This window comes from Panthera onca, chromosome B1 (genome assembly GCF_046562875.1).
Source record: "Panthera onca isolate mPanOnc1 chromosome B1, mPanOnc1 haplotype 2, whole genome shotgun sequence".
Classification (NCBI taxonomy): domain Eukaryota; kingdom Metazoa; phylum Chordata; class Mammalia; order Carnivora; family Felidae; genus Panthera; species Panthera onca.
In genome coordinates, this window is record NC_138342.1 from 146214383 (window position 1) to 146226865 (window position 12483).

The 12483-nt window shown below is 38.0% G+C and overlaps 2 protein-coding genes across 5 annotated transcripts in view; one reads left to right on the top strand and one right to left on the bottom strand.

The window, feature by feature from the left end:
* The window catches only part of CLCN3 (Cl-/H+ antiporter 3), a 96905-nt gene extending 92867 nt beyond the window's left edge, over positions 1-4038 (top strand). For all 4 annotated transcript variants that reach the window (XM_078445607.2, XM_078445609.2, XM_078445608.2 and 1 more), the window contains one exon: positions 1078-4038. In XM_078445607.2, the coding sequence (XP_078301733.1) occupies positions 1078-1236 (159 nt within the window). In that variant the 3' untranslated portion in view covers positions 1237-4038. The remainder of the gene's footprint in view (positions 1-1077) is intronic.
* Positions 4039-9617: 5579 nt separating this feature from the next.
* Positions 9618-12483, bottom strand: part of HPF1 (histone PARylation factor 1) — a 29455-nt gene continuing 26589 nt past the window's right edge. The window contains exons 7-8 of the mRNA XM_060653798.2: positions 12087-12259; positions 9618-9873 (exon numbers count right to left, since the gene is read on the bottom strand). Coding sequence (XP_060509781.1) covers positions 9742-9873; positions 12087-12259 — 305 coding nt within the window. The 3' untranslated portion in view covers positions 9618-9741. The remainder of the gene's footprint in view (positions 9874-12086; positions 12260-12483) is intronic.

Below are 12483 nucleotides of genomic sequence, written 5' to 3' on the forward strand. Positions count from 1 at the left end.
CCTTTTGTATGATGTTTCCAGAATGCTGTGAGCAGCTCTTGGGGTCAAATGCATTTGTTTTAACCGGGTTTATGTCCTAGTGGTTTCATGACTAAAGATAAAGTTTGAATTATCTTAATCATATAACCTAAAAAATCGTCTGGCTTTAGCTATTAATGCCTGAAATTATTTTGCCCTGCAATTGTCATACCTATATAAAACCTGTCCCAGTTTGCTTAAGTACACAACTGATTATGTATTCCTGTTGTATGCTAATATTTCACAAGTGTTTCATGCATCCTTTTTTAAAAAACTACTAACCAGAATAATAAATAGCTACTCATTCATTCTGCTTTCTGCTTCACCTATAATAATCTTTTAGGACTGCTTCTTGATTTTTCACCTATATTTTAATGTGAGCATTAACAACCAAGACTTTCATAAAAGCACTGTATCTTAACTTTTTTGGCCAAAATCAAAAGAGGAAAACATTGATGTGTGTACTAGAAACTTGGGTTGTCTTATAGATTTATTCTTGGGGCTCTGAAGTTTGGGATTAGAGTTCTTTGTTGACCATTTTATATGCATTTTATCTCAATTGTATGTGCTTTCATGAAGATTCTGCATACAACTGGGCAATCTTTACATTATTTTTTAAAGTTGATTAAGTTTGGTTTTAAAACCGTGGAATATTGAGATTTGGTCATCAGACATTTTACTGCTTTCTTGATGTCATGGGAATTAATTTTCCTTCTCAAATGGGATCAGTGTCATCTCTTATTTTATACGTCCTCCCATTTTTTTGTTACTTTTTTTGTTGGCATACATTAATCAGAATACCTCTACTTCAGTGAGGCATGCAGTCCTCAGAGTCTCAGTGGAAAGGACATTGTCTTATTAGTGACCATAATACTTTTATATCAAAGGATGGTTGCTGGCTAATTTAATTATCTTTACCAGTAAAACACTTTCTGAAAATTCAAAATCACGATGCTTGCTTTGCTCTGTTCCTGTCAACAAAAAGTGTTAGCTATAGATTTAGCTCTTCTTTTCTTTTCCCTTTTATTTAAATAGCACTCTTCTGCTTATTCCTTTCAGGCGCCTCCTTGGCATTATAACAAAAAAAGATATCCTCCGTCATATGGCCCAGACGGCAAACCAAGACCCCGCTTCAATAATGTTCAACTGAATTCTATAGATGAGGAGAGAGAGGAAACAGAAGAGGAAGTTCATTTGTTGAATAGCACAACTCTTTAACCTGAAGGAGTCGTCTACTTTTTTTTCCTCCTTTAAAAAAAAAAAAAAAAAAAGGAAAATGTAAAACCCAGGCTTTTGCAACATGGTTTGCAAATAATGCTGGTGGCATGGAGGAGTTGTTTGGGGAGGGAAAGGAGAGAGAGAAGGAGACGAGTGAGGTATTTCCCCATCTAACCAAGAGCAGCAAATCATCTCCTGTGGTTCTGCACTGGATGCATTCAGCTGAGGACGTGCCGTGATAGTGCAGGCTTGAGCCTCAACGGAGAGGACGCCGCAGTCCTGGAGCACCTGGCCGGTTACTCCAACATTTTGCAAAGACGCATTATCAGTCCCTATTCTGGAGGGATTATTTGAATTGAGCCATCTATAAGACTGCAGGGTCTTGCCCTTTTGTATCAAAACTGTTCTGTTTAATTCATGACTTATATAGTTAAGCATTATCTTTCTACATTCCAGAAGAGCTTTTATTTCTCTCTCTGTCTCTCTCTCTCTCCCTCTCTCTTTCTCTCTCGAGCTGCAACAAAACCTCTTTAAATTGGTGTACCCTTTTGAAACAGTCCTTTCTCATATTGAGATGTACTGTGATTTTACTGAAGTTTCATCGCAAGAAGGGAGTGTTTCTTGTGCCATTAACCATGTAGTGTGTACCATCGCTGAATGCTTGGAGCTGTCTCATGTACCACAACAAAGGCTAATCAAACAGGTAAAATCTCGAATGAAGTGTGAACAAAAGCTCTCAGCTTGTGTGCATTGTGGTTCAGAATCAACAACAATGAAACTTGACTTGTTAAGGATAAACAGTTTTCTTTTTGTTTTTTTTCCTGCTCAGACTTTATGGATAATGTGACCTGGTCTTATGCAAATTTTCTATTCTAAAACTACTATAATATACAAGTACTGTTCAGCATAAAGAAACAAAATGCTGCTGCTTTGACAGTAAAGAGAAGGAAGTATTCTGTTTAGCTGTATCTGGAATTAATTGCATGTTTAAACACTGGAATTTTTTTTTTCCTTGAAATTAGATCATTTTTCTTTCCTCAAGATATTTTATTGCTGACACTGAAGAAGAAATGTAATTCATAACTTGCACTAAATGTATATTTCTTTTCTTAAAAATTTACCATTCTTATTTATATTTTTATGGATTAAAATTTATAAAATACAGATCAGTTAATATCGCGCTTAAATAATTTTACCTTTTTAATGTGATTTTTATAGACTAATTCAGACTTACAAATATGGAGTTATGAACAAAGTTTACAATGGGAACAAGGGTTTAAAAAGAGGTTTGGTTATTTGTCTATGATTCAATGTGTACATAAACCTTTTTCTGATCTTTCACTGCCATCCTCTGGATTATGTCTTCTGACCTGTATACATTTTGACTCATTAACTAGAAAGTTAAAATATGACAAATCACTTTGCAGATTAAAACCAAAAGTTAAATGGTATTAACCTTTTTTAAGAAAAAAAAATTGAAAACCACTGCAAAGGTAGCAGTTAAAATTTTAATATGAACATAACCTTTGAGTCTTTGGGTTTGTCACATCCATCAGTGAGTATTGTTTTGAATATCCACAGTGCAGAGTTTTGCAGGATGCGTTGAAAATGTCCTAGGGTGTGTCTGGGATTTTTGTTTTTGGAAATGTCTGTCTTGATCATGGTCTTAATTCACTATCAGCAAAGGAGGTTTACTTGTAGGACTGGCCTAAATATTCTGGGCTTACGCATTTTTGGTAGGAAATGAATTTTTGCAGACAGACATTTTCTGAAACATAACTGGCAATAAGCCGTTTTTACATTTTGGAAGTGATTCTTCACTTCCTAGTTCTTAAAAATAATGTATCTATAAGATCTTGAAGCTTTATTAGATCATGAAGCCATATTAGAATGACAGTTGAAAGTTGAGCAACATTTTAGGAATTTCATGGAATATTCTTAGTTTTGCTATCTGCCTAAAATCAGTATTTTGAATTTTAGTTTATTTCCTCCCTTTGGCAAACTTCAAGCTTTCTTAATGATCCCTTCATTTGGCCATCCAGAGTGAAATCTTTTCTAAACAATACTTCTGTGTATCTTACCCGTGTATCTTGTCCTAAGTGTATCTGCAGTGTGAACTCCTCAGCATTGGCTATTGAATAGGTTCTCTTGAGTTATAAGCCTTCAAAGGAGAAACTAGTTTCTTTGCAGATAGCTTCATAACATCAGACCTCACATGGATTTTATTTTCCATGAGTCCTTTTTGATTTCAGGTCCTTCTTTCATTGCCCATCCTGCTTCACAGACTGACATTTCAGGGTGGATATTCAAGGGGGATATTAATTTTCTTCTCGGTATATTTCTATCCCTTGATGTGTCTTACTGCTAAAATACAGGAAAAGTGTTATATCTTTAATGCATTCAGTGGTTTTCTTGGGTAATACTATCTATTCCACTTTTCTTTTTGATACGTTGAGGTGTGTCTGCTTTTCAACCAAATGATGGAATACTAGAGACCATGAAATATATGTGCCTGGCTAATTGGCAAATTAATTGACCAATATAATCAGTGGAGCGCCTTATTGGAGTACCCTTTTTCAGAAGGTATGATGAGAATGGGCAAGGGTGTCAGCATCTCTTATTAATAATTGTTTTCAGTTTTGGTTCATGAAGAATGCTTAGTTTGTTAATCTGTGATGTTGCCTAGAGCTGTATTTATCTGTTTTTATTTATACTAGTGTAGTAAAGCTGCATATCATTACAGTAAAAATGATTACTGTGATGAGTTAATCAGAAAAATCTATTAAAATCTATATGACAATGTGTGGTTTGGCCTTTAATTATATCTCTAACAGTCCTCGCACTTGACTGCTGCTCTATGCAGTGCAGGCCAATATGCCTGGGGCACGCAGCCTCCGAGGGGTGATAAATAAGATGTGTCTCTCAGGTTACAAAGCCACTTCTATACTTTGCAGGCAAGGAGCAACGAGAGAATAGATGTTGCCTTGAGTAACAGGATGTACATACTTCCAGCAATAGAATAGAGCCTCCGCTTGTCAGCGAGAAGTCACAGGTTTACCACAAGGTTTCACTTCAGTTTATTTTCAAAAAGAAAAATTATGCTGTTAGCATATAGATAAAACATGTAAATGATTTAAATGTTTTGAAAATATTACTCTGTAAATTTGCTAAGAGAACTGCCTGAAAGGAGGTGGTAACATTTGAATTCCTAAAAGATTTTAGTAGTCCAATATGAAACTCTTAGTAAAAAGTCAAACACTTGCTAAAAAGTCCAGGATAGATTTTTTTTATCATTCATTTTATTTGATCATTCGCTACTTTTTTTTTTAATGTTCATTTATTTTTGAGAGAGAGAGAATACGAGTTGGGGTGGGGGCAGAGAAAGAGGGAGACACGGAATCTGAAGCAGGCTCCAGGCTCTGAGCTGTCAGCACAGAGCGTGATGCAGAGCTCAAACTCAAGAGCCATGAGATCATGACCTGAGCTGAAATCAGACACTTAACCAACTGAGCCACACAGACACCCCCCTCCCCTGCCCACTGCTTTTTAAAAAAGTACTTACTGTATGATATATGCTGTGCTATCATTCATTGAAGCTTACATTCCATTAGGGGAAGAAACATATATGGTATGTCAGATGGTGATAAATATCACAAGTTAATTAGTTCAGCAATTTTTTTTTTTTTTTTTTTTTTGGTGTGCCCCTCACCATTATAGGCATACATAAATCAGGCAAAAATTCCCATTCTAATGGAGAAAAGTAATGGGGAAGATGCTATTTTTATAGAGGGCCTCAGGGATAAGGTGACATTTGAGCAGAATCCTAAAGAAAGTGAGGGAATGATACAGTTATCTGTAAGAAAAATGTTCCAAAAAGAAGAAATAGTATATGCAAACATCCTGAGGTAGGGTATGCCTGACAGTTATAGGGAATACCAAGTAGGTCGCTGGCTGGAGTGGGGAGTGGGGTGGGAAATGAGGAAAGAGGTTGGGGGTGTAGGAATTTGACTTAATTATGAATAAAATGGTAAGTCAGCGAGGCAGAAAAGTGACATGATCTGACTTAACATGATCTCTGGCTGCTTGTTGGGGATAGACTATATTGGGTAGGGGTGGGAGCAGGAAGACCAATTAGAAGGCTCTCGGAATAATCAAGGTAAGATATAGAGGCTTGAACCTGACTGGAACTGGTGAAGGTCATTGAAGTGGCTGGTTTCTAGACATTTTGGAGGTGGGCTAGACAGGATTTGCTAATGGATTGAGTGTGGAGTGATACATGAGGAGTAAAGGGTGTCTCCAAGGCTTTTGGCCTGAGTAACTACAGAAGAATGACCACTGACTGAATTGGTAAGGACGTTAGGAAGAATAGATTTGAGGGTGTAAGGAATTTTGGTTTTAGACATGAAATTTTAAGTCTTTTCGACTTCCAAGTGGGGATGTCAAATAGGCAGTTGTATATATGAGATTCAAGTTCTGGAAGAAAGGTCCAGCCTGAGAGACCTAAGAAAGTGTGGGAGGTATCATCATCCTGAGTCAGGATGAAATCACATGGGATTAAGTGGCCAGGGAGGGACTGAGCATTGACGTACGTGTATATTTAGATTTGAGGACATGAGGGGCCAGCAAAAGAGGGAGCAGCCAATGAGGTAGGGTGAAGAGGGGTGCCTTTAAGAGAAAGGTATTCCCCTCAAGGCAAGTGAGTAATAGTTTCAAGGAGAATCAAGTTTTTGGTTGTTGCTGATCAGTGAAGTAAATGGGGACTGATAGTTGCCCAGTGTGGAGATAATGGACAACTTTTACCAAAGCAGGTTCAGTGAGATCAGGCAATAGTCTGATGGGAATGGGTTTAACAGAATTGAAAGCAATTGAAGGCAGCTTCTCCCAACTCTTCTGGAGTTTTTGAAAAACAGGATGTGTGATAGAGTTTTTAAGATGCAGGGTATTATGACTTGTGTTGTTTATGGGAATGTTTGGGAGGGAAAATTGATTAAGGAGAGGTCCTTGAGTAGGCAGGAGGGGATGGCATCTTGTGCACATAGTGAGGACATTGAGCACCATTCGTAGCAATGTGGAAAAGGCAGAGTATATCAGGTAGTTGGTAGTGTGTGAGATTTTGTGGAAGTTTGTTTTTTCTCAAGTAAACCGAGGGCTGGGAAGTGGTGTGTGTTTGAGAGAAGATGCAAAAGTAGGGGTATCAATGGGCAGCAGCATGACCAACTTGAGGTTAAAAGGAGGCCCATTATCATGGTTGTATTTTTTCCCCTAACCCCCGGATACTGAGCAGAAGTAGGAGTAGGCGGCTTTTTATCAAGCTTAAGTTCAGAACATAAGTACAACTAAAGAGAGAGGGGGCAGTGGAGTAGATGTGGGAGTATGATAATGGAGAGTGGAATATAAGGGCTGGGTGAAGAGGGAAGCAAGAATGTGAAGTGAACAGTGAAAAAGGCTGTTAGATCGGTGAATTGTTGTAGGTTGTGGTGGGGTTGGAAAATGGTTGGAGCTGGGGACTGGAGGAAGAGATGAAAAGATGGGTGCTGATGTCTTGGACAGTAGGATGCTTGAGGTTGATTATGGGGGGTTTGTTGGTGCTGACAAGGGCTAGGGTGTGACTTTAGAGTTGATGGCTAAAGTGGGGCACTGTCTAGATCAGGGGTCAGCAAATTTTCTTATGTGAAGTGCCAGATAGTAAATATTTTAGGCTCTGGGTCTTACAGTCTCTCTGCTGCAACCACTCTGCCATTGTAGGCCCACATAATATGCAAATGAGCGGGTGTGGCTATTTCTCCATAAAATTTTATTTACAAAAATGAGTGGGCCAGATTTGGCCCTCAGCCCGGGTTTGTTGACCCCTGTTCTAGGTCACCGAATAAACTATGAGATTTAGGTTATCGGAAGGATCATCTGCATAGATATTGGGTATTTGTCATTGTGAGCACACGGTTTGTAGCACTACCTTGGATAAAGTTTTAGAGCTTTTATTGATTTCCTTGGGTGTATCTTTCTACATATATTTGAGAGGTCATCTACAAAGTTATTAATAAGCTCCAGGAGCGAACTTAGCTAAATTTGAATTGGATAGTGATTTTCTGTTAAATTCTTACTGGGTCAAGGGGCTTCATTCATGAGTAAAGGCACTTAGAATGTATGGGTTCTCAGAGAAAAGTAGGCAGCATTTAGAAGCTACCAGAGCTGTTGGATGGCCACATCCCAGGAGGATAAAAATATTTAGCAAACTAGGTTTCAGCAGACTGTGCTCCAGTGAGAGAAAAAGGTTCAGTATTGTAAGGAGCTTACTCTTCAATGAAAATTGTTCAATAGTTGGAAGGTCAGTACCTCCTGAAATGTTTCCAGCCCTCTGATACAAGTTGGGAATTTGAGACTATAAATCCACAACTATAGTATCCAAATTATAACGGCCATATTCTTGGCATTGGTTTCCAATTCAATCTTGGCTGTTGCACCCAGCTTTCTGAAAATACACATTCATGTTAGGTCTGTGTAAGGAATGGATGAAAAGCTGATCTTTTTTTTGTCCCCCTTCATTCTAATTTGTTCCTTGATAAGAAATCCTGTTTGAATCTGTATTGATCACAAGAACGCATATTTTTAAAAAGCTAAACTGTATGAAACTATAGGATCAAGAAATGGCAAAATTTAAGGAATCTAGTATTTCAAGCCAAGCAGATTGGTTTGATATAAGGTATTTGAATTTATTTGAATAATCGGTATTTAAAAGATTTAACTATTTTTAAATACTGTCCCCAATATTAAGTATCTTAGAAACTAAAGAAATCTGAAGGAAAAAGCTCAAGAGCTTCTAAAATGTTCGATTAAGACCAAATGTGATTCGGTCACCTTTTCTAATCAAAGTATGTGTAAGCTAATGTAATCTTTTTAATATAAACCAGCTAACAGTTCAGATGGGTCCAGGACCTACAGATTCTTATGAAGCTGAAATGTGGCAGTTCTTTAAAACCTCTTGATACTTCCCCATCAGAACTATAAAAGTTCTGGTACAGTAATGTAAGGGAAGATAAAAAGATCTTTCCAGTTTGGCGAAGTAAGCTGTTACATAAAATGTCTCTAAGAAAGCATCTTAATAGCCTACAAAGGCAGCATGTGGGCCATGGGAAGAGCAGATACTAGGTATAAGCTGTAGTAGAGATTTTTGACCGAAGACATTCTGTTGTCTGAGAATTCTTAAGGGCATCTCAAAGTAGTTTCCCAAGTCTTGCTAGTGTGATTTTTATCTGGCATCCAGCAGTATGGAATAAGGTCATTTTATTCAACAAATACATATATATTCAAAGGTTTGCGTTACTGAGGGAAATATATACTGATAAAATGTATGTTCTTAAAAAGCTTATAGCCTAAATGGGAAGATGAGACAAGCTACTCGTATTAAAAATCCTGGCTGAAAGTGTCTACTTATAATTATCTCATGCTTCAGATGAAAAAGTTAAGGATCTCAAGTTATTTTAAGGAGGCAGCTGACAGAGTAAGTGAATTTGGAGACTGGCTGTTCAACAAAAGTTCTTTGGGTAAGTCAAGTCAATCTTCTGCAAAATGTGGGGGTTATTTGAGGACCTAAGGGCTTTCTTACCTTTAACTTCATAAGAAGGGGGAAAAGTTTATGCTCTTCAGCTCAATCCCCAGTTTGCTATTTTACATTTCATGATTTGCTATTTTTAAGGTGAAGGACATTTTTTCAGGTTTAAAGAGGATGTGAATCTGATAAAACACAGTTGTATCCAGATTTGTACTAGAAATCCACTGACAGAATTTGTAGAAAACCTTAAAATCTAAATTAATGGTCTAGTGATTAGTATACTATACTGTATATCAATATTCTCTGCTATATTGATTAGTAAATACAGTGAGTCCAAGAACTGCTTTACAGAATATACCTAATAGGTACCCAGACTACATATGAATCACTTGGATGAATCACTGTTAAAATGCAGCTGTGGTACGTCTGGGGTCAGGTACCTTCCAAGTTTGCTTTTCCTGTGTCCTCCCCACCACCCCACCCTCCTTTTTTTTTAAGAAAGAGGGAGGAAGGGAGGAAGACAGAATCTTAAGCAGTGCTGAGCCTGATGCACGGCTTGATCCCACAATCCTGGGATCATGACCTGAGCTGAAATCAAGAGTTGGATGCTCGAGTGAGCCACCCAGGCACCCCCATAAATGCAGTACTTAAAGCTATGGCTATTAATTCTAGTCTGAGAAATAAATTTTTAGTGCCCACATGTTAAAGGCAGTAGACAGTGACTTCCTGTGACATGTCAGAGGACAACCTTGGTTGCCTTTCACATGTAATTAGGGCATCACCATTTAGATGACTGACCGTCTTACAGCACAAGAAAGAAACCAGCTAGAACTTTATACAAGTTTTTAGTAAATATTTCCATCAATTTATTTTCTGTATTCCTTAAAAACAAAAAATTCACAAGTTTAACACTTATGCTTTAAAATATTGTACACCAAAAGAAAGCCAATTCTCATTCATGCTGCAAGTTGGTCTATGTTCTCTTTACTTCTGTTTGCCAGATGATCTTCAATAATTTCTGCAAAGAGATTCCTCTTCAACAGATTATATGCAAGAGGTAAAAGCTGGCCAGCAACTTTATGAAAATACTGAAAAACAAAAGAACATAACATTAAGCAAGAATATAGCAGATGCCCTACTGAGTAGCAAAACAAGCCCTGCAAAAGCTCGTTTAACAAAGCATACTCTCCCGTCGTTTTAGCTACTTTCTCAGTTGACTAGGAACAGTAAAATGACACAGGCACTTAGCATTCTGTCCAAGAGGCAGTCTTGTAGTTCTAAAAGACTGATGGCACATCTTGAAGACAGTTCAGAAGAAATCTAAAAATTGTAAGTTTCCTTATTCCCTTAGATAAACCTTAGATAAGGTTTATCATCCTTTTTACTTGCCCCAAACTATATGCTCAAATGCTTTTCCCTGCTGTAGTGTATCCCGACCAGTTAAGATTTTAAGTCATTATTTTCCCTTAGTTGATACTATAAGAATAGGTATGCTGGATTTGAGTTTTCAAATCTCACTTATTCCCTCCCTTTTATCTTCAAATTCTCTCTCCTCCACACACCATGGAACCCTGCTCCACCCCTTAAGTCACTGCCTTAGGTTTATCAAGTGACTTGACTACTGCTATTACATATACACACACTTGAAGAGAAACTGGCACTGCTTTTGTTAAATTAACATTTAACACTTACTCTATGCTAAGTACTGTGCCAAACCTGTTCACATGTTCTTCAGTTCTCACAACCATTTTCAATTACAGTGATTCATGCTTATTGGGAGGCCTGGCATTATTGTGATTGGCCAATGACTATGATTCTGGCTGTTAAACATTTTATTTTTACTAATAACCATATGTAAGGTAGGCAGAGAAATACAGTAATATGGTTTAGAGCAGAGTTCTCAAAATAGACTCCCTTGCCCAGTGGATCAGCTTAACCTGGTAACTGGTCAGAAGTCCAAATTAGAAGACTCACCCAATAACTCAATCAAAACTGGTGGGGGAGGAGGAGGGCAGTACACCCATCTGTGTTTGAACAGGCCCTCCAGGTGGCTGTGATATGTGAAGTTACAGAGCTGCTCGTTTAGTCTTGGTCTTTACAGCTGTCTACAGAACAGCTTGGTAGGTGACACGGCAGGTTAAATGAGGAAGGTCTGTGCATGTGTGCAGGCATTTTATAGCTAAGGGACACAGATACGACAGTGTTGGAAAAACTGCCCAGTCTTACACAGCTACTAGGTGGGGAAGATGTGATTTAAAACCAAACAGTTTAGCCCCAGAAATAGGTTACAGCCTCTACACCTTTAGGCAGCTATGGCGAATAAACACTGTGTTAACTGTTAAGTAGGTTTTTCCTATTGAATAAGCAAAGTTCATGATTAAAAAAAAAAAAAAGCAAAAAACAAAAAACCCCTCCTGTTTTAAATAATTTCATTTAAAGCCTATTTGAAGACACAGTAGCCCCCCACCCTGCCCCCGTTATTCACAAGGGTTAGGTTTCAAGACCCCCAGTGGATGCCTAAAACTATAAACCCTATATATTCTATGTTTTTCCATAAATTAGGGATGGTAAGAGATTAACAAGAATAAAATAGCTTCTATTAGGATATATGGTTATAATTCTATATGAATCTGGTAACTTTCAAAATACTGTACTAATCCTCCTTATGATGATGTGACATGATAAAATGCCAACATAAGATGCAGTGAGGTGAATGATGTAGGCATTGTGATGTGATATGTATCACTATATAGTGATATAGTGTTAGGCTACTACTGCCCTTCTGATAATATCTCAGGAGGATCATCTGCTTCTGGTCCACAGTTGACTGTGGGTAACTGAAACTGCCAAAAGTGAAACCGGGGATAAGGCGGGGTGGGGGTTGGCGGGGGGGGGGGACTACTGCAGTATCTATTCTTCATCTAGGAATTCAAGTGTAGCAACAAGTACCCCCCCACCATGACGGAAAAACAAACGGAGCCCCAGGAAAGATGTGTGTACATAACCACACACATACCCAACTAAAGGGCATATATAAGTAAATACATATATAAGCATCTAATAAGTAAATTCACTTAAATGTAAATCTGAAGGCAAATAATCTTGGTATCCACCTTTGGCAGAATACAAGATGAATTTGAAATAAATGTTTTCAGACATGTGCTTATCCCAAAGTTCATTCTGAAACATAAGCTGTATTTACATCCTACCCATGCTCATGCTTGAGTATGCCCGTATGTGGGGCAGGGTGGGGAAAGGAAGGAAGGCCTGGTGATGGTTGGGAGGTAGAGTTTTTACTCACGTGTGAGCCATAACAAAAGAGATCCATTCCCAGCTCAAGCCCCATCCCATAATCACATTCATCGTTAGCGAACTGCACAAAAGTCATCATCTCCTGAATGGGAGCAAAAGCTTTTAGTCTGTCCTCATCACTTGGTGCCTCAACAATTGTCTTGCAAATTTTCTTGAGGTTGGCTGTAAGAAACCAAGGATATAAAAAGATGATCACCCATCATCAAAGGTAAAAAGATATTAAGTTGGGTTTTTCCTGATCAGTTTTTGTACAACAGATACCACTTTGGGTGGCACTATAATTTAGAATGGCAATCTTATAATTTCTCTTAAGATAAAAATGGCCTAACGAAAAAGATTTTTAGCAAACTGAGACTATTTTACCGTGGATCTAGTTGTGACCATGA